A 22345-nucleotide genomic window follows, 5' to 3' on the forward strand; every position below is an offset into this window, starting at 1 on the left:
CTGTTCGTACTAGCAAATGAAATCCTTTACCCCAGCCTCAAAGACTGCGTTTAGTTCAATTCTTGAAGTTTATAAAGAACAGCGAGGATAGGTGAGGCATGAAAAATAAAATTAAAACAAAACAGAAGAGAGGAAAAAGTTTTGCTAACTGCAGGAAAGAGCATTCCTTCTACAGCTTCTGTCCAACAACCGCTTACGTTTTATTCATCAATTCTTTCTCCTTCCAGTTTCTCTCTTTCTGCAAAGACAACCTGCCAGCACCACATTATTGTTACTCAATACAAAGTCAAATATAATCCCAGGCCATTAAAAAACAGATAAAGTGCTCCTCCAACAGCTAAAACTCTAGAGTAAGGAAGTCAGGAACAGCACCTTGTTACCCACCTAGGGTCTCCATCTCTCCCTTAACCTTTCTAGGCCTATTTTTGGCATAGTCTCCTGGTCCAAGCACACAATGGAAGTGTGAACTAATCACTTCACAGAAAAACTGAGGGGAAACAGAGGCAGAGAGACAGGCGGTTTCCCTTTGCTGACCTCTAGCTCAGAGCCATTTTTGCACTCCTCCGAGACCCCACCATCCCCCCTGAAACTGTGTGTCGCTGCCTTCAGTGCACCCCTGCCTGCTCTGCCAGCCTCGGCAGCTTTACTGGCTACACACGACATTCTGCTCATCTTCACAGCACTAAAGCGCTGTATAACTTCTCTCTTATCCTCACCATCTCCTTCAGGGTATGACTTCTTTTAATGTTTGTTTGGTTGGTTTTTTTCCAAGCCAGGTTCCAGTACTACTAATACAAATCTTACAGCAGCTTCTGGTTATCAGTGTCAAAAAGCCAATGAATTATTGCCAAATTCATAGAGCTACAAGTAAGAACGTATAAGAGAGTCATTAAGTCCTACTGCAGTCAGATGATGTAGAGCAAAGTTGTTCAACATTCGCCACATCAACAGCTCTAAACAGATAAACTTTAGAATAGGAAAATAAAAAAAAAAATCAACAACAAAGAAAAATAAAAATAGAAAATTCAAAAGACATCAAGAAATAAATACAGCAACTAATAAAAACAATAAGTCCTTGGAGCATTTAGTAAACCTTGGATTCAGAAATGGTCTCACAGACACCACTCTGAAATTAAAGCTCAGACACAACATGAAGCTTAGAAGTTAAAATACTTGGCTGCTGGGATAAATATTTATGGTTCACCTCACCTGCCCACATACTTGGACCACTTAAGATTTTCTCCTTCACAACCAACTGAAAGGAGATAGTTATCAGAGCCTCAGCAGCAGGATTTGTGTGAGAAAAACAATGCCGAGAGCACAGGTATTGTAAACAACCGTGGTGTTTTTTTTTTTAAAAAAAGGGCAATCAGAAATAGAAAGTATTTATCTACTCTCTCTAGAGTAAAACCCATTTTGAATTCTGTGATCTCACCTCCTTGAAAGGGAAATTGGACTTCAGTTTCCTACCCAAAACAAAAGTATCTATTTACATGTAACATATTTACATGTAGACAAAGGAAGTGTAAACATCCTTCATGCATGTGTATGTTCGTTTTTATATATTTATGTATAGGCTTATTTATGAGCCTACATCTCCTGATATGCTCATTGGGAACTTTTCAGCAGAGAAATCATCCATATGCAATCCAAAAGCATCTGGGATCATCCAAAGGTCTGGGTTTTGAGAGGCGCAAATTACCTCTTTGTGTCCTAGGCACAAATCCTTCCTGCCCACACATCTCCCTGGCATCTCAACAATTCCTGTGAGGAGAAGACCCAGTCCTGCCACCAGCCCAGGACTGGTTCCACCTCCCAGGTTGGTTCACCTCCTGCATGGTTTGCTAAGCCATGTAATCCTTGCAGTTACTTCTAAATGGAGAAGACACATTGCCAAATATTAGTTTATTATTACAGTCAATCAATTGAACTATAATTCTACCATTGTTATCCACCAACACTTTTCCTGCTTAAGTGCAAGGTATGTTTACTTTATTACTGAGGAGCTCAAACATTTTCTTTCATAACAAAGTATTCCCTTCCTCCTCCCACCTAAATCAAGATGAATGCTCATGAAACAGACCAAGATCTGGAACAACATTTTCACTTCTACAGTGACATGGCCAGATGCAGGAAAGCTGGGAATTCATATATTCACCAGTTTTAAGATCGGTTGAAAGATTAGGAAAAAAGAGGAAGGTGGCAGAGCTTTCAAAAAACCAACCAACCAAAAAAAACCAACTTCCACATGCCCAAACACAACACCCAACACCATCATACAGAGTTGGCATTTTATTCTTTTCTCTTTTACAATATTACTGCTGAAGCAAAAGTTCAGGATTTATTACACCAAATGAAATAGCCATGAAGATCAGATGGCAAAACAAGTAACACAAATCTTATAAAACCCCAGACCTATTAGCACTGTGCAGGCAAAAGTATTTTGGATCTTATTCCAATCTGCTTTGCAAAGGGCCTTCCTATTTCCCTCACCCCGCCAGATAGAATCTGCACCAGTCATGCTCGTTCTCAGTTACCTAAAAACACGCAAATTCCACTTCTACACTGTATTTAATAAACAGATTTGTTTCCTCTGTGGTCCATATATACACAGAAAAGCATTGGCTATCTCTTACAGGCAATGATTTATCTGTTCATCTAAAGCAGTGGGAAATGGCAAAGAAAAATATAGGACTCTCAATCCTCAATCCAGATCAACTAACTTTAGAGCTGTATGCAGAGAAGAAATGATGGAAGTTGGAAACAACGCAGAAATCCCTATCTAGTGGTAAGGCACTGGTGATTCTTCGAATCACCATTGTTTGGCACATTCAGTTCTTTGGGAACACTGGATATATGGTGAAAAAGAAAACTTAATCCCCAGGGACTCCTTGTATTCACAGCTAGCTATGGAGAGCAGTGCAGTGCTCGTAACCCACACTCAGGAGACAAGGAGCACTGTTTTCGTTTTCCTATATCCAGTTTAAAATAGTACCAATTAAGCTGACACCACCACAGGCATACATCAGCAGGAAAAGATTGTATTTATCTGAAAAATCTTTACTCCTCATCAGAAGACCTCTGTATAAGCTGCTCTCTCGAAATTGGAACTGATAAAAATCAGCCAGCCACATACACACACACACTCAGCATAAGACCTGCACATCACAAAATGTGCAGGAACTTCTTCCTTCTCAGGAAATCAATCATCAAATTCAAGCCTCAAACAAACATTAAAATACCGCAAGCCACTATGCCGTTTATCTAGCTCCTTAAACTGTGACCATCACTGCAGTTATCTGAGCATTTGAACACAACTGATGAACGGGCACTTAGCAACATATCTCATTATTACTACGTTTTTGCACCAGGCAAACATACAGGCTTTTCTCTGTTCTCCTCCAACCAAGATATCTGCTAAAAAGTCTGCATTTCCCCAAGCCAACCAATGCGTTATTCAAGCCATTCTCATAAGGTCACGTCATCGTTACTGGATGTCTTTCATATTACAACACATCCTAAGCAACAGAGACAAAATTACGGCTAAACAAGTTCCCACTATATTAACAAGGCCATCAAATCACTAGAAATGCAATGTTCTCAAATGTGTGCTACCGCACAGAAAGAGCTCTGTGCTCTCCCCTGCACCATCTCCAGAAACAGCATCCAAGAAGGGAAGATGGAGGAGCTTCTACACAGATCTACCTCTCGCTACCACATCTTCTCTTTCCTCAAGCTGTCAGGTAGGAAGAGCTGCCAAGCTCAGTTTAGTCAGTGTAAGTACTACAGGTTTTCCACATAACAGTCAATTATCTTTGTTTAACTAAACCATATACATCAATTTTAAAAAGCTCTCAGTACCAAAAGGAGACACCGCAAAAGACCATCAGTTTTCAGAGGGTGAAGGGCTCAGCACTTCCTAAATTTCAGCCACTCCAGAAAAGTATCTTATGCTGATTATGCAAAAAACAGGACATGTGTTGTCATCCCCCAAATCAGTAGTTCTCCCCTCTCAAAGTAAAGAAAACTTGCAGCGTATCTATGGATATATGACAGTCAAAGTGTTGCAAACAGAGCAATATTAGAGCTATGCTTTTGGTTTTGTTTTGGGGTTGGGTTTTTTGTTGGTGTTTTTGTTTTTTGTTTTGTTTTGTTTTTTTTATAGAATCTTCATGGTTGGAAGGAACCTTTGAGATCGAGTCCAACCATTCCCTGGGATGGACCAGCCCAGCAATCACCTGTGCAACCAGAGGCACCAAACAGTGCGTGTGTCTCAGTGTCAGCCAGCACGTGATGTTCTGTGAGATACCATACAGGGAAGTTCCTCTTTTGTTGAACTCGCATGGATATATGCTCAACTGGAAGTGGCAGTATGTTGTTCTGCCCAGGTAAACTCATACTGCTTAGGACATGATTACTCACTAGCTGTTTTGTTAGTAGGAATCCTTTTCCACATCCTACTGCCCAGCCACGACACCACAGAATCAACTAGTAGAGAGCATGGAGACAGAAGACTGTGAGACTTCAGCTTCATCTACGTAATGACCAACGACATATGATGCTCCACTGTGCAGCAAGGACACCGACAGAGAAAGCAGATCTCCTTTGCCATGCTGTAAGACACTTTGGGGCTCAAAATATAGAACACAGAGCAGTTCAGCCTGGTGCATTGTTTCAAAATGGGGGCAGCCAATTTGCTGTCTCAGATGCTTGTGAGATAGAAGTCTGCCTTGGAAAGGAATCCAAATCAGACTTGTATCTACCCAAACAAAAACGTGAAACCTTCTGGTAACTGTCTTCATGCTTCTGTTCTGCTTGTAGTAAAGACAAAAAAACCACCAACAAACCAACCCACAAAACAAAAAACCCAAAACCTTCTTTTCTTGAATGCTTAACATTAGCTCTGCCTACTGAATTCTAAAAACTGTCACCACGCAAGATGTGTGACTGCTTAACTCCAGAGGTTCAAAGGTGGGAAGCTGCAATGGGCTAATGGTGGGTAAATCTGTGTACAAGTCATGAGAGGAGGCCCACAAAGAGAGTCTCAAAATTAGCTGCAGACTGCCTGCCAGAGAAGCTATTATTAAGAAGTCTGTTCTACTAAGCCACCTACCCATGACAACAAGGTAGAAAGCAACCAAACAGCAGCCAGATGGGAAGGCTTTTATGATCTTGGAAAGAGAGCTATTCTGATGGGGAACACTGGGAGGGGAAAGCGGAAGGAAAAAAAAAAGGAGTTGGGGGGGAAAGGAAAAAAAGGAGTTCTGCTACAACAGCAAGAAAAAAAAATAATGTTTGTTTAGAAGGGATAGGCCACCAGCCCAAGGTTTAACGAATCAAAGGACTCCAAACAGGATGGCTTTAAAACTGACCTGAAGAGAAAGTCTACTGTATTCTTAGAAGAACAGGAAGAGGATATGTCATATCTGAGAAGGAGACTGCTTATTTCTTCACCAGGAGTGCTTCAGCGTAGACAGTCAGTAGCTGAGAACCAGTGCTGAGAACCCTGCCCTTTGGATAGAGCATTCAGTTCTGAGCAGCAAAACCAAGCAAAAAACGTCAAGTCTCGGGTGTGTAAAGTTCTGCTTCAAAATGAAAATATCGAGGGGAGAAATCTACATCCAGATCATTAATGCTGCTCTTAGGAATGTGATTTACTTAAAATTAATCTTAAAAAAGCACCATGACAGGTCACCTGCAGAGGAGGGAAATTCAAAATACTAAGAGGAATTCGGTGAGCTTGAAAAGACAGCTACGATAACCTACATGAATGATCCGATAGGAGGAGTAGTTTAGTAATATGGACGAGAGGGGTTTTCAAGATAAATTCGATAAGGACTTTGAGGACAGTGTACTGAGGATACTTTTGGCATCTATTAAGACCTCTGAATCTCCCTCAAGTACACACCTCTGGCAGACCGCATGAGCAACCCTGAACATCCAACCCCAAAGTGAGTCAGGAGAAAGCGGGTGGCCTGTACACTTGCTCCTGAATTAGGGATATGTCTGACTAGCAAGAAAAAACCCTGGCTTCTATTCAGGCAGGTAACTCTGCCCAGCTTTTGAGATTCAAAAACCCCAACCAAGACATCCTGTTAAAGAGCTCATTAAAAAAAGCAGGTTCTTCTGCCTTTCATGAACTCCTTTCCTTCCTTTGCTTCAACTTCAGATTACTTCATCTATACTCCTTGCTATACTCTGCTTCTTTGCTTTCTCTAGAAGGAAGAGAGTGAAATTCAGGAAAAAGATAGTAGACATTAGTGAAGAACAGAGCCAGTATGTGCAGATGAGAGTCTCCTCAATCCTGAAATGAGCCATTTCAGCCTTAGTTCTTCAGTTTGAAAAGACAAATATCACACATGCGGTGAAGCTGAGAAAGGCACCTTCTGTGTTCATCAGGTTAAAGTACTAACACAGGGGCCTAAACAATAGAAGTACAGTATATCATACTATTATGCCTGTCTAGGTGTCCCATTCCTAAGCCACACCTGCCCTACAGAGCATCAAAAATAAATAAATTGGAACAGTCAGCATTCACAAGAAAAGAAGGCTTTGAGATTTTACAGGATGAAATGGTTCAGTGGTTTCAGGACAGAAGAACGGCAGTAGCAGTCATGATAGAAAGGGTCAAATAAACCACTCGTCTGTGGAGCAACAGCAGAAAAGAACAAAACAAGTCAGAAGGGTTGGCAGTACGTAACCACAGACACCAGCTGGAGATTATTTCTTTTTTTAAAGCAGTAACAGAACAACAGTAGGTAATTTCTGATTTGCCTAAAAACCCTAAACCAGGTACCCACCAACTCTACCACAGAACGCACGCAGAATGCCTTTGTAAAGCATTCCACCATAAGGTGGACGCTTACTAGGCAAGGGGCAAACCACTTTGGGGCACCCAGGACCAAAGCCCGTGGTCTGCGTGTACGTGTAGCAGAACGCTCTGCTGAACATAATTGCTTATCAAAAGTTAAACACCACCTGAGCAGAGTTTCCTCCATGGACAGTAACAAGTAGGTATGGAATTTATAATCCCTTTACTTCCACGGCCAGTCAAGGCTTGACAGATAAGAAGAAAGGTGGCAGGGAACGAGGGGAGTGGAATTTTCCTCGTTTAGAAAGCAAAGCTAGGAGAGAACAGGAGAAAGATGTAAAGGTCCATCTTTGTTCCACTGGTTAACACAGATAAAAAAAATAAATTATTTTTTATTTCCACCCCCTAGTATGTATGTAATTTTTTCAGTCATAGAACGGATGACTAATCCCATGCAACTGTCTTCCCGAAATACAGCCACTGGAAGGTTTTTTCTCTTCTTACCACTGCAGCTTACTATCTTGTGTCAATTTGCCAAAACCAAACTAAATATGTGAGCTCTTTCTAGCCATCTCTCTTCAGTTCCCACTTTTTACCCTAACCACCTGCATCTCTGCAAGCTTCTGAAAGCAGCATTTACTTGGTCTTCAATTACAATTAATGTTTTAAAATTACACATGCAGAAAGATCAGTGTGAATTATTGTCCCTAATTATTGATATAACAAGTCTAATGGAATACAATGACTGCATAATAAATTTTAAATTATCACACCACATAAGTTAACAATACTTTCTAGCAAACTGTATACTCAATTCCGTGCCATGGTTCTAATCCCGCACCACCACTAGAGGTTATAAACAAATACTAATACGTCTTCAATATTTATGCACACCTGCTACTACAGAACAAGCAATTGCAAAATTACGTGTTTGGGCTCAATCTTGAATTGATGAGGTACCAAGTATCTTCAGCAGCCACTTACAGCATTGCAGGCAATGCTCCACTCCTTTACAGCGTTAAGGGGTTGGGGTTTGGGGGCAAGAGGGAGCAAGGGGATTTAGTTTCCGAATGCAAATTCTATGGCTTCCATATAGGCAGGTTCAGGGAAGAGGCATCCCTTCATTTCCAGAATACTTAGTGATAGTAATACTTAGTAGTTGTGGCTGGCACGCCTTTGCAAGTGCTCTTTGCAAGAAAAGAAGGGGTCACTAGCTGTACACCCACCATGTTTCAGAGGTCAGTGGAGTAACGTAGAATCAGGGTGATACTGCTACAGGAACTGCACTTTTTATTTAAAAAAAGAAAGGAAGGAAAAAGTCAGGTTGACATTGAGATAAAATATGCAGCTACCAATTAACCCAGCATATGTCCAGAACATCTATTAAGCTTATAAATTAATGTTCATTTTTATTATATTTGTTTCAATATTTGAACTGTATTTAAGGCCATACATACAGTTCAGTTATAGCAAGAACAGATACAGAATTTCTCACTCAACTCTGTCACAATGACTTCTAACTCAGAGATACGAAAATTACTACAGAACCAAAATTCATCAGCTCAAGGCTTTTTTTTTTTTAAATAAAAAAATCTGTCCACTTAATATTAAAATACAAGAATGCAACCAAAAATATGCACAGAAGGTAACAGCAACGAATACCTTTTCCCCAGCCTGGGCATCCAATTATTGTCACATACCTGAACAAGCTTCTTGATATTTACCCTGGCTCTGGAGGCAGGTTGAGCAAGCCACTAAAAACTCCTTGGCATATAATTATGTTCCAGATCACGGTGTCCAACACAGACTTTATCTCCCCGCTGAATCTGGTCTAAAGACAACACTGGGTAATTGCCCCAAGGTAACTGTCAGCAAAGACAGGGTATTTGCTCTGTTCTGGAGACAGGCTCTTCACAAGCTCACGAAAAACTTGCCAGCGAGAAAAAGGTTATTCTGCGTAGCTGAAACGAGAACAAGATGTTACGTACAGGTAGGCAACTCTCCAGATAGCTGCCCTAGGACAGAGACCCGATCTGGAACCACTGTTAAGCATGGCTGCTGAAGAGAAAGCATGAGGACTGACAGAGCTACAGCATGAGTCTTTCCCATCTATAAGAGCATTTACATAGTTCAGGAGTATTTAGTCAATTTAAGAGGAAAATTAAGTAAGGAAAAACGCAATTATTACCAATGCTGGGACTGTGTGGAAAGAGTCCTACAGCACAGCTAGAAAGTCTCTCTAAGGTATAGTAAGTGCTTACACTGAGCATTTACTATACAAAAAGGAAGACTCTAACATAGTCCTTTGAAATGGAAGTACATACAAAAAACCCTACTGTAACATTATCATCCAAGCCTCCACAACCACACCAGTACCTTCCCTTGTGTCCTCCCAGGAGAACAGAGAACTTACAACTACAGTAGAGGACCCCAGATCATCCTAGTTCTTCCCTGGAAGGCTGTGCAACCACTGGATTTTATTTTAAACACCTTTTAGCTTTCCTTTTCCCTCCAAATATTGTAGTAGTTCTAAGCAATTTTTAGTGAATTTGTTACGGTTAATGAAGCTGTAAACTGCCCAGTCTATTGTGCCACATCCATGGTACTCCACATTTGGATGAATAAGCCTGAGAGCGTGAAGCAGCAGACTCCTGAGCCTCTTCCCCTTTCTGTGCTGCAGAGATTTTTCGCTCCTCTTCCACAAATCCATCTTTTTCACATCAGCATACTCATTAAGTGAGTCAGGAAGTTCTTGCAATATGGCCCAAACAAATTTATAGGGAAAAGCAGTTATTTGGGGTTTTCCTTAAAAATCCACTTATCTTTTCCCTCCCTCTATGCAAAAAAAAAAGAAAAGAAAAGAAAAGAGTTCCGATAATGAAGATGTGAAGCCTCAGTAAGAAGGTTCTGCAGGCAACCCAAGAGCATAACAGCATAAACAGAAAGAAAAGTTCCCTGGCCCCAAACTGAAATATGGACAGGGATACAATTGGTTTATTTTTATTTTTTCTCATCAAAGCTGGGACCTTAACAACTCTCGCTTCACCCAGTTATCCCAGTACAACAATCAGCGATGCCTGCGAGGTAGCAGAAGCTCCTCAACAGCAACTTACAGAAGCTGCAACAAGTGTCCAACAGATTGTTAGGAAAAACATGTAAACTTCAGGGTTTCCCTATCATTTTGTCACCGAATTAACTTGGATCAATGTCAGTCCTTTGATGTGAAGACAAAGAAAGCAAGGGTAGACCTCAGTAATTTGGTATGCAGCGTTCACCTGCAAGCAGGCAAGCATCTGAAGTTTACGCGAAGCCTTTCAATGCATTTTGAGGTCCCCCCCTGTAACACTAATAAACACACACACTCTCTGATGAAGATACACAGCAGGACTGCATCAAAATAAATGACTGAAATAATGGCATAGTGTTGTTTTCTTCACTGAATGCCACCGCCTTCTACCACGTAAGGGGCCGAGTTCACATTCACGTACCCGTGCCAATCCCATACAGCAGTGAAATCGGATCTCTCGTGCCTTAGATGTACTACCTCCCAGTTTCTGGGTTACAGCTTCACTTGCTTCTACTGGGATAATTCCCAGAAAGTAAGCTGGTGACTACATTACATGCTGCTGAAGAAATAAGTGATACATTACATCTATTTCTCCTTTCCACAGCATACACGGATATTTGCAGTTGGACTAGGTGATGGTTGCAGTTCCCTTCCAACTGAGATAGTCTATTCTATTCAGCAGTTCTGTTTTTATTCAATGAATATTTACTACCTGTCAAAATACGTTGGGGAAGAAAAACTTATTTCCAGAAGGAACAGAAACATTTGCAGCTTACTCAAGTTTGACAAAGTAGTCTTGCAGGGAAAAAAAGAAAAAAAAGGAAAAAAGGGAGGGGAGGGAGGAAACTCAGAAGTGTGCAAATATTTCCTAAATTAAAAAAAAACATTTTGTTGGACCCATTTCAGCAATGCCAACATTTCGAGATGAAAGTGCTCAGCCTTTCACAACAAAAATCTTAAAAAATAAGATGGCCTCTCTTAGCACGCAGTGAGATCTTATCAGAAGAAGTGTTTCAAAATTCATCCACAACTAAATTATTTTGGGCCACAGAGAACTGACCAGCTTAGCTTCAAAATCCCATTCATTTTTTTCCATTAAACTGATACATTTCTTCTTTTATTTATACTCCATCCTATGTAACACAAGATGGAATGTTAAAAAGGTACAACTAACGCCAGTCTTTAAGTCAATTCATTCTTTAATGAATTACAGTATCTTAAATTGCACAGTAGTAATGTACTCCATCCTGGGCACTCATCAGAGACACAAACAGCACCCCGGCGCCATCAGCATCTTTGGTGAAGAAATGCATTCACCTTGTTTATCATGGAACAAAGTTAAGACGGAGCCTCCTAAGAATTCAGGGTGATGTACACAAAAATCAAACAAAATTATTTCTTCTATTCTGCAGACCAGAATATTGCTCCAGCCTCTTGTAGTAAAGATAAGTTTAATAAACCATATGTACACCCCCAAAGTATTTGCAAAAGTCTCAGGATAGAATTAGACACTGAGTAACAGGAATTGGTTCTTTAATTGTGAACTTATTCATGGAGACATTCCTCTAAAACCAAGGACTTTTTTTTGTTAAATACAGCTGATTTATCAAACCAATTCTCTAATTGCCGCCACTTCAAATTAACAATAAAATTTTTGTCTCTGCTTTTCTCAAAGTGTATATAGCTGCTACTTAGATACTTATCATCTAAATGTTGAATTACTGGTGCTTACTAGAGACAAATAAAATCAATTCTCAGTGAAACACTGCTTATTCAAGAAAAAGAATTATAAATAAAGAAAAAAAAGCAGCACATTCAGGAGCAATATAAAGAGTACACTGGAAGCAGCTGGCCTCCAGTGCTGCTTTCTTTTGCATTAAAGACTTCTGCAGCTTGACACAAAATACTTCTGATTACTTGTTTGTATTTGCATTATATTATATAGGAGGAAGGAATGGTAGGTAAGATTATCTCCAGATTGAACAGATATGTTTCTTCATCATCTAGCACCACCTCTCCCTCAAATTATTTTTTTACTATACAATTCCTGGTCTTTTCACATTCCCCAAGAAATGAAGGAGTGATAAAAAGATAATTTGAGTGGCAGCCACCTGATTATTTTACTTTTTTTGTAAGGATTGCAGGCTAGCTATGAAACATCCTCTCACGCCCAGACGAGTAGATGTGATAATCACTGTAAGTTTTCCCCCCAAAGTATGCCCTACACAAGTGAAGTATAACACAACTGCTACAAGTTTCCTGATGTTTCTTCGGTTTTTCATTTTCTGACTCCTATTTGTTTAGGTCTGATAGTGGTGTACAAGAGGAGCAATCCCTGCTGCCGGCAGGGATGTAGCCCTGCAAAAGGCCTCACACCCAAAGCCACTCAAGCCGACAGAGGAAAAAAAGCAAGATCCCTCTTGGTTTCATGTGAGGCCTTGGATCTTAGAAAGGAAAAAAATCAGTTTGCAGCATGTTCACAGGTGTTTGCTTTCAGCCCTTTCTTCCTGGGAAATACACCATTCAAACTTCATTCCGTTCAAACACTTTATGCTTTAGCCTCAACATACTTGGTAACCTCAGATCAAGAACATACTTCACGTCACAGAAGTATCAAAAATCATGTTGTAGTTAGAGTTTAATGGCAACTCCATTTACCTCCACATGACTAATATGACCTAGACGTTGCTACAACATTGCACCTACATTTTATCACTACCAAAGAGCACACCAAAGAGCAAAGGAAACCAGACCTGGAACTGGAAAAGAATCCAAACCCCTGTTTTGCTCAAGATTATGAGTAGGGGAAAAAAGCGCTGACCAGAAATGTTAGTGAAAAAAGACTATTTGATAGAAAAGCCTTCCTGAAGTTTCCTCGCCACACCAACTTGCAAAGTGAATGAGCACCGTCCTTCGACGTCCTTGGACATCCTTCCACATGACTGTGAAATGCATTTTCCATAAATAACAAAAGTTACAGCTGTAGAAGTACTGGGCAGAGGATGAACTTAGAATCAACGCAGCCATGATTAGGTTTTTCTAGTTGCTTCCCATGAGGAATAATTAGTACTACTGCTGAGGTAAATACACGTCACTGTTAATTTATTTTGCAAGGCCACAGGTTTACAGCAACGAAGCACAGGTCTGTCCTCTATTTCCAGACACCGAACAGAGCATCCCATATACGTAGTTCCCACATCACACTCAGTGTAAAAAGCCTTGGGTTAAGATCTACAACCTCATCAAAACAGCCCATCTCAACTCCAAATGTTAATTTACACATTGAGCAAAAAGCTACAAAGAGCTACATGACAGTAACCACTAAGACGATGTTCACACTCTTCTGAAGAGCTCAGCTTTAAGCGAATGAAATCTTTCATACAGACTTAAGTTTGCGTGACCTTTCATAAATGCTGAAGCATGTAGCCCCTCACCCTCATTACTAGCAGCACAAAGGGGGTTGCATCTTTTTACGCTTGTTTCATACAACGTACTGTGAGCTCCAGTATAGAAGCTGTCATCTATCTCACACTGCACTTTACCCAATCTGCTGGTGGAAGTTTGGACAACAGAAGAGAAGGGAGCAAAGCAAACATTTTAGCAATACCAAATGCCAGTTTTGCACGTGCTCACAGCCAGCTTGTAATCCAACAGCTTTTACTATCAAAGTGAGGATGCAGCCCAACCTTTATTAGCATTTCTGAGAAGATATTGAAAGGGCCAACTTTAAGCAAGCTGCATACATTCATCCGGTGGATTATTAAACCACTCGACCTCTTTGCTGCGGAATTTGGCCCCTTGACTGCTTAATATTAAATATGCATTGTACTCACTGAAGGTAGCAGATGCCAAAGTTACCACCAGACATGGAATTTCAGAAGCCTCCTTCCCCCTCCATATGACCTGCACTTTCCAGATGGATCATATTTTATACATAAGATTTTGGTCTGTCTCCTGCAGCTATTCTTTCATTGAAGAAGTTTTATTTTTCCTGCTAATCCTATCACTTAGGAAAGCAGCTGCCTTTGCTCCCACCGTAAGTACTGTTCTGTTACAGGTCCCATCCTAATATTTGGGAATTGGTCAGCTTTGATGAGAAGCATCATAGCTCACAGTTCCGACAGTAATACTACACAAATACCTCACTGGAAACGATCCAACACCGGGACTTCTTGCAGGGTTATGATGAAATGTTCAGCGACAGTAGATCATCTTAGTTTGTGTAATTACTGTATAAGCAGATGGTCTTTTTTTTTCCCCTTCAAATTCTTCTAGCAGTTTCAGTGCAATACAAACTCTCCTTCCACTAAGGTAGAAGTGTCTTCAGATTTATCTTTTTTATCTCTTGCTATCCACCCTTCCATCTCTTTGGGCCCACCACCATATGTTCAGACACTCATTTCATTCCCATCCATTTCCTCAATGCTCGTGAGCTGCAGAAAAGCAGGACAGCTCAAATAAGTTACACAGCAGCTACATAGGTGCGTACGGCATGTCAGTACTTATCACGAGCCAAGTGAACACATAGTGCCTCATACAAGCAACAACCCCACCTGCACACGCAATTAAAAATACTCTTCGATTACAAATACAACGCAAAAATAAATTTTAAAAAATTACATGGTCAAAATATGATTAAGAGATTCAGTTTAAATATTGGCTCTTCAGCATCAGAGTAAACTTTGTATTTACAACTAGCTTTAAGGAGCTACTTGACCCCCACTCTAAAGGATGCAGTTCAACTATGGGCAGGTTGAGGAAGAACCAAATCATGGCGGGGGGGGCCCAAAAAAAACCCAGAAACCAAAGTGTGTGACTCTCTGGACTTCTATGAACAGCTGAAAATGCCCCAGAAGATTACTTATACCAAGTTAACACTTACATGTAATTTCAGAAACACTCTGTGGAACCAGAGGCGCCATTCCTAGCATCACAGCCAAAGATACTACCAGGAGTACAGAAATGCCATAAAATTCGCCATGTTGCCACAGCTGAATACTCAGCAGTTCAGGGTTGGTGGATTTTGGGGTGGGTTTTTTTTTTTTGCTCCTGTCTTGACACTACTCTGGGGAATTGACTGGATTAAGTCCATTCCATTCTACAGTGTGAACCTGGCAAATAGCAATGCATTAGGCCTTTTACTCCCCAGACTAGAGACACCAGAAAAGTCAACCAAACTACCTTTGGGATCAGAGGGGGCAAAAACAAGAGGCAGGGAGGCAGCCTAGAAAGGCAGACTAAAAACCCCCCCTTCTCGGCACACTTGCAGAGAAGATAACAGCACTTCAGGTTGCTTGGACAACGTGCTGGTAGAAAGAGCTCACTGAGAAGCATTTACTAATCAGCAGTTTAAAATCAATGTCTATTTTCAGCTGTGAGCCACAGAAAATGTGAATACAGTCTGTTTGATAGTACTGCTTCAGACTTACAGAGTTCCTCCTGCAGAACGTGATCTCATTGCAGAGGACACTGGTGGGGCCTTCTAAAAGACCCCAGAGCAGCGCTCCCGAGCTAACCCAACTCTTCAAAGTCTTCAATACAAAAATGCAAAACCCAGAAAGCAGCTGGTATATGCTGACAGGCACATAGCACCATCTCAGCATTGGATATTTCATCCAACAGGCGCAACTCTCCCAGGTTATCCACAGTGATACTTTTTCAAGTAACTGGCAATTTTTCAGGTGGCCACTAAGACATAGGAGAAAAAAACCAAACCACTGTATGCTGAATTATTTCATTACCATATGATTATTCATTTATGTTACGTTATGAGTAAGGAAACCAACTACAGAATCCCTCAGAAACCAAATGTACTCTGTCCCCAGAATGCCACAACAGTGTTTCCTTATACGAAATTGAGTTTTATTTGCAAGGATGAACAAAAAAAATAAAAATCCCTTGATAAGTATTTATGCCCACTTTTTCAGAGACACAATAATGACCAAATTCTTACCAGCTCTCCACTGATAATGTGTATGATTATTAACCCCACCGTGAAATGTGTCAGAGTGGCAGCCAGACCATCAAGAGCCCATGCCATACGCGCCTCCTGTTCGCAGCATGAAGTTTGTTATCTGCGCCGTAACACTGTCTGCCCAGCAATCGCCCACTTCAGTTTAAACTAATAATGGAAAATAACTCAATCAAGTTTTCTTTATTCCTGCAGCACATGCTGAATGTCCAAAGCAACATATGTTTTATATGGTGTGTTACCCTCTACTCTATATGCCAAAAACTACAGCCAATTTTTAACACGACAAATTTCAGTGCACGTTTCTAGACCTGTATGACAGGAAACGTTGAACACTTTGCATCAGACTTACTGAGAAAGTGATTCCAACATAAGCTCCTATTCAGACATTTATTCCTTTATTTCCCAGCTACCTCCAGAAAGGTTAATCACCTTTGGGCTGAGCACTTATCTGGTCAGTTTTCATAGATTCTTTTCCTTCAGGCTGTGCCAGGAGCCCCCCACAAGCACCAATCAGTACAGCTGAGCCTCCACGTGCAATCTGGGACCCATATACAGTGTCATCGGTCCAACTCCCTCCTGATTTTTCCGGTGTTTGATACAGGTGAGTAACACAACATACCCTCACGTTGTATTCACAAGCAGGTCAAGTTTAACCTGCCATCACTATGAGGTGAAGCATTAAAGATGAAGCACAAGCATCCTTACATCATTCTCCACCAGTTTGTACTCCATCAGCTGCATGTGTGACACCGTGTGTGCAAAGTTTCAGTTCCGAGTCCTGCAAGTGTTGGGACATGACACACTCAATTAAAGGTATGTGCGTGCTCCATCTGTAATACTTTCTTAATTTTGAGATAGGAAAAAAGTAATAAATACTGGCTACAGAACTAAAAATACAGTTATTAAGAAATGGCAGTATTTCAACATATAGTTCTCCTCTCTGCAGAGAGGTCTAAAACACAGTGATCAGGGATTAAAAAGCAACGCACTGACCACATGGGCGGGACTATATCTTTTCTGACACCCTGTGGGCTGTGGCACTTCGGGGCTGATTATCTACTTGAGGAACACGCATGACTACTTACGAACTTTCATTTTGGGAAACTGTTTCCCCATAACTTTTCTGGTACAATGTGATGCACGGCGTAGGAAAATCTAAGAATCCGAGATTAAAAAAAAAAAATAAAACCACCATGCAACAATATCACAACCGTATGCTTGCACCACGTCAAGTCATAAATTACAGAGTTTTGTGGTATGTGGTTTTGTTACCTCATACTAGGCATCGTGATAATTATGGGAACCACACCTTTCATCTCGCTGACCTGTAACACTACATTAATGTAACGTTACACTCACAATTTAAACTTCAGGGAATTTTTTTCGGGTATTCAGGCCTGCCTATTAAAACTTAATAAAGTGAAATGCAGGGTAGGTTCATTGCTTTGTAGTGGCACATTGTTTCCTTACGCTTCTAGTGAAACACGGGAGTCTCCTGTCTGCCAATACCTAAAACTTCAGTATTTCCCCCAGATTTTAAAAACTTGCGTCTGCTTCAAAGAATTTGCTCAGGTTCCGGACAGTTTAAGCGCTGTGTTTTATTAGCAAAAAGAGAAAGTCGAGAAGTTTCAGAGGGGAAGCAGCCTATAAAGCCAAGGCAGCACACACCTGCCGAGGCAGAAGAGCGGAGGTGCCGGGGGCACGGCGTAGGGACGGGATGCTTTGCTGAGAGGCCGGGGCGGGCGGCGGGGTGCCGGCCGGCAGACCCTCCAGTGCCGGCCCGCCTCAGGCCCGGCCAGGCCGGTCCCGCCGGAGAGGTAGAAGGGGGGGGAAGAGGGAAAGTTGGCGCCCGCGGCCGGCCAGGAGCCGCCGCGCCACCCCCTCCTCCCCCGGGCGCCGCCCGCCCTGCCGAGGGGCGGCCCCGGCGGCCCCTGCGCACGCTCCCGCCCGCCGCCCATGAGGCGCCCTCGCCGGGAAGGCACTGACGAGTCATCGCCCCACCGCCCGCAGGCCTCCCCGCCCCCGGCGGGACGGGCGGCCGAGGGGACCGGGGGGGTGGCTGCGGCCGCCGACCGGGCAGCGGCCGTTTCGCGGCGCGGGGCTGGGGGTGGGGGTAAGCCCACAGGTGATGAGGATCCGGCGCGGCGCTGCCCGGCCCGCCCTCCGCGGCCGGCCCCTGGCCTGGGCTCCGCAGCTAACGGCAGCGGCTCACGGCGGGGCCGCCCTTGCCGCCCGCCCGCTCGGCCGGCCCCCGGGGGCTGCACCGGCGACCCGGCCCGGCCCCGCCGTTGCCACCGCCTAGCCTCCCTCCCCGCCTGCCCGCCGCCGGGCTCTCCCTCCACGCCCACCGCGCCGCCGGCCCCGGCCTCCCTCACGCCGTCCCTCCGCCGAGAGGCGCCTCCCGCGCTGCGGCGGCCGGTGCGGCCGGAGCCCGACCCGTCCTCCCCACCACACCTAGCAACAGCGCTGACAGGACGCAGCGGCGGCGGCGGGAGGAGGAGGAAGCGGAATGGCTGCCGCGGCGGCGGCGGCTCCCTCCCTCCCTCCCCGGAGCCCTGACAGCCAGAGCCGGGGCGGAAGCAGCAGGCGGCGTGCTGTGCCCGTCCTCCTCCTCCCTCCTCCGCCGCCTCCTCCGGGCTCCTGCGCTCCCTCCTGCCAATGCAAACTAACTCCCCCTCGCCAGGGCCGGCGGGCTGCACGCCTCCCCCGCACCCACCCATGCCGCCGCCGCCGCGCCGCACGCCGCCTCCCCGAGGAGCCCTCCACGTCGCCCCGCAGGACCCCTCCTGCCACTCCTCGCCCGCCCGCCGACCGACCTCCCTCCCTCCTCCGGCGGCCGCCACCGCGCCCCGGCTCCCGCTGCACCTTGTGCCGCCCCCCACCCTCCTTCCCCAGCCCGCCGCCGCCGCACACGCGGCCCCCACGCCCCCCCCCGCCCTGCCCTGCCCCGGCGGCGGCCCCGGCCCCGCCGGGCACTCACCGATGTGGTTGTCCTCGATGTGCTCGATGAGCTCCGCCAGGGTTGGGAAGTGGAGCCCGCAGCCCCCGAACCTGCAGGCGTTGGAGAAGAAGGAGGCGGCGGCGATGCCTGTCATGGTGTTACATCGAGATCCCCCTGCGGTGCCTGCTCTGCCAGGGCCGGCGGCGGCAGGGCGGGGAGAGGCGGGGGCAGGGGGGGAACGGGACGGCGAGAGAGAGAGATGGGGAGCGAGAGAGAGAGGAGGGTGGGGGTGGGGAGGAGGAGGAGGAGGAGGTGGCGGCCGCGGCGGCAGCAGCAGCGTCGGGAGCGGCGGAGGGGAGGGACGGGCTGGGTGGGGGGAGATGAGGCAGCCGCAGCTGGGAGGAGGGACCAGCGCGGCTCTGTAACAGCTGTGCTGCCCCGGCGGCGGCCGCCGGCGGCGGGAGGAGCAGGGCACCCGGGCCGCCCTCCCGCCGCCGGGGGACACCCGCGCCTCCTCGCCGCGGGGGCGGCGGAAGCCGCCGTCCGGCAGCGGGCGGGGGCGGGTGAGGGGAGGAGGGCGCGCCCCGCCGCTAACTTTCCCCCCCCCTCAGCCTCTTGCAGGGGTCGGGGGGCTGCTCCCGGGGTCGGGGCTGGGAAGGCGGCGTCCGCCCTGGTGGGCTCTGCCAGCCGCTGGCAGCTGGCTCCGAGCGCGGCCGTCACCTCCGCCGCACCGGGGGAAAGGGGGGGGGAGCAAACCGAGGGGCGGTCGCTCCTTCCCTGGGGCCGCCAGACTCAGCCCTCACCTGCCCAGCGACGAGCCGGGGGCACCTGCGGCCGGCCAGGCCTCGGGGGCAGCGGAGTCTCCGGCTCCCCCTCGAGCCGCCGGTTACAGCCCGCGGCCCGGAGCCTTCCCGCCCTCGCCCGATGGTCGCCAGCGTGCCCGGTTTGGCGGGACGGGGGCGTGAGGCGGCGGGCCTGGGGTGGCGGGGGAGTTGGCAGAAGTGGCGGAAACACCTCACTCCCGAACCCTATTTCGACTTTTTTTTTTTTTTTTTTTTTCGTCTCCAGAAGGCTATTCAGCAGAGAGGCTGACTGATTAATTGATTTTAATGAAGGTCTCCCTAGGCTCAAATTCGCAGACAGCTTTATTTAAAATTAAAAGAGGGGGAAAAAAAAAAGTGAGAGATTGCTCGTCAGGAAGGCTTTTTTTTTCCTCTCCACTTCTGTTTTATAATCATCTCTCTTCTTTTCTATATTTATACAGTTCTACAATTTTATTAATGATTTTGAGCAAAAGCGTGACTAAAAAAAGCCTCAAAATCTGCATAAGACTCTCTTAATTGTACAGACATAACCGATTCCACAGATCCCACTAACGGTTAACAGTCCCAGGCTGTTCTCATCTCTGTAAAATTAAGCATGTGCGTAAGCATAAGCAGAGCCCTTGCCTGTTGCATTAACTGTATTGCAGGTGGGGATGTTCCTGGCATTGCTGCAGCAGCCAAAGAATAGCAAAGCCTAAAAATGCAGTAGGATGGTTAGTGAATGGAAAGATGAGGATTTGCCCATTTGCTTGAAGCATGAAAAATCTTGGAGCTAGTTCCTGGTGTCCCGTATATTAGAGAGCTTCCTGTATGTGGTGAGAAAACAAGCTTTATCTTGCAGGTTATTTTAGTCATTTTCTTCCACATTCACTTTAATGTTTTTTCTGATGTTTTGCCTTCATCAGATTGTATTTTTCTTGATGTATGCATCCACTCAATTTAGTTTATAACAAAGAAAACAAAGCAAGCACAAACCCTACTTTCCAGCAAAAGACCACGTGAAGAAGCCTTTTCTTACTTCAACATGTAGAGCTAGAGTTTGTAAATAGAGTTTGCATAGCTATGAGATGCTGAACCATACAACAATACTGCAGATTTTACACCTTAAAAAAAAATGGTAACATGGACACAGGGTAGTCCACAGTACGTTTTCAGGTTTGACTGCGGTCAGGCTGTAGTCTAGAAGGTTGGGGAATTGCTGCTGTTAGGCATTTCATCAAGATGTGTAATTCTTTTGAATAATACAGAGGGGTTTGGGATCAGACATCTGTCATTTGATCCACCTGTTTCGAGCATAGCTACTTCACAGGTTACTGTTCTTCTAATATCTCCGCTGTCTCTCTGATCTTATCGAAGGAACTTGGTCACTGTGAGTTGACTCAGCGGAGGAGGAGTTGTTCCTGCTTAAGACCATGAACCTGGAAACTCATGCCACACAAGCTGCTGTCACGAATGATGCTACAGAATCAGGTTTGTGCAAGTGCCCCTGTGGATCAAGACATACAGCACTGAATAGCGTGTGGGGAAGAGGAGTAAAATGGTAAGGTAAACGTCTTCCCTAATAAGTTGCAGTTTTGGAGACTGAATTTGTACAGTCAAACACATAGGCCTGTTTCAAATGACAGTGGGTTTGGTGAGCGTGAATCCTCAGCACTGTTAACATTATCAGGACTGTAGATTTTACATTTTTGTTTGCCTATGAGTAGGCACTCGCCAGCATAATTCAAACAAAATTCTAAGGCAGGAAATTAAGATTAATCAGAATGAGTATTAAATAAAAGAATTTCATGTGGCTGATTATCAAGGTCAATAGATGTGTGTTTTAGTCTATTTGTTATGAAACAAAACTGTGATGGGCATTGGGTTGGTATCGGTAACCTTTAATAGCTATTAACAAAGAACACTGGTCACCTACAAAGAAATTCAAGTAGTTTTGTAGCTATCAAGCCATAAACATCCATGGTTAACCACCTGCTAGTAATAGACAATGTAACGATTGCTTTCTGATTGTGTGAACTTGTTCAGTTAGCTGCGGGTCTCTTTTCATTCATTGTTTGCTAAATTCTCTGGATTTTTGAGACCTTTTGAGCTAGGGAGAGCACTTAACTCTTGCAGCAGTGGAGAAGAGCTGGTAAGTCAGGAGTTATTCACTATCCCATAGGGTAAGCATTCAAGTCAGTGTCTTTTTATGTAAGTACTCCTCCTACTCTGTAGGGCCTGGTTTTGTAGATACTCACCTTTAACGGCTTCATTAGAAGTTAGGGTAGTTAAACCACTTCATATTTTTCTCCCCTGTGATTTAAGTACTTGGAGCAGTCTCCCTGTTTGTTTGTTTTTTCTTCCGTAGAGTCAGAAGGATTTTATTCCCAGCATAGTTAAGGGCCTTCTTCCCTGGTTTCCCTGTCCAGGCAAGGGACAAGGCTCAAGACAGACAGGCATGAACAAACTCAGTGAAGGTGCGCCGAACTTAACTCTTCTCATCCCTGATTCACCATTGTTGCCATATTACCATCTGTGGATTACAGCCAAAATACATTATGTCTTGAAAATAAGCAGCGTTTGTAGAAAGAACATGTACTCTTCCCCACGTACTTGTTGTTCTTTCCTCAAGGATCCGGGAGACAGAGTGGTTTTATCAAACTTCTTATCAGTAGTTTACCTGATCCAATATATTTTAAAGTTCTGTATTATGAATGATCATTTTCTTATTCAAGCTGTACTAGGATAG

At 44.5% G+C, this 22345-nt stretch overlaps 1 protein-coding gene across 1 annotated transcript in view; it reads right to left on the minus strand.

Moving 5' to 3' along the window:
- Window positions 1-19151, minus strand: part of JAZF1 (JAZF zinc finger 1) — a 199354-nt gene extending 180203 nt beyond the window's left edge. The window contains exon 1 of the mRNA XM_074574921.1: window positions 18833-19151. Coding sequence (XP_074431022.1) covers window positions 18833-18947 — 115 coding nt within the window. The 5' untranslated portion in view covers window positions 18948-19151. The remainder of the gene's footprint in view (window positions 1-18832) is intronic.
- Window positions 19152-22345: the final 3194 nt, after the last annotated feature.

Source organism: Larus michahellis, chromosome 2 (assembly GCF_964199755.1).
Source record: "Larus michahellis chromosome 2, bLarMic1.1, whole genome shotgun sequence".
NCBI classification, from domain to species: domain Eukaryota; kingdom Metazoa; phylum Chordata; class Aves; order Charadriiformes; family Laridae; genus Larus; species Larus michahellis.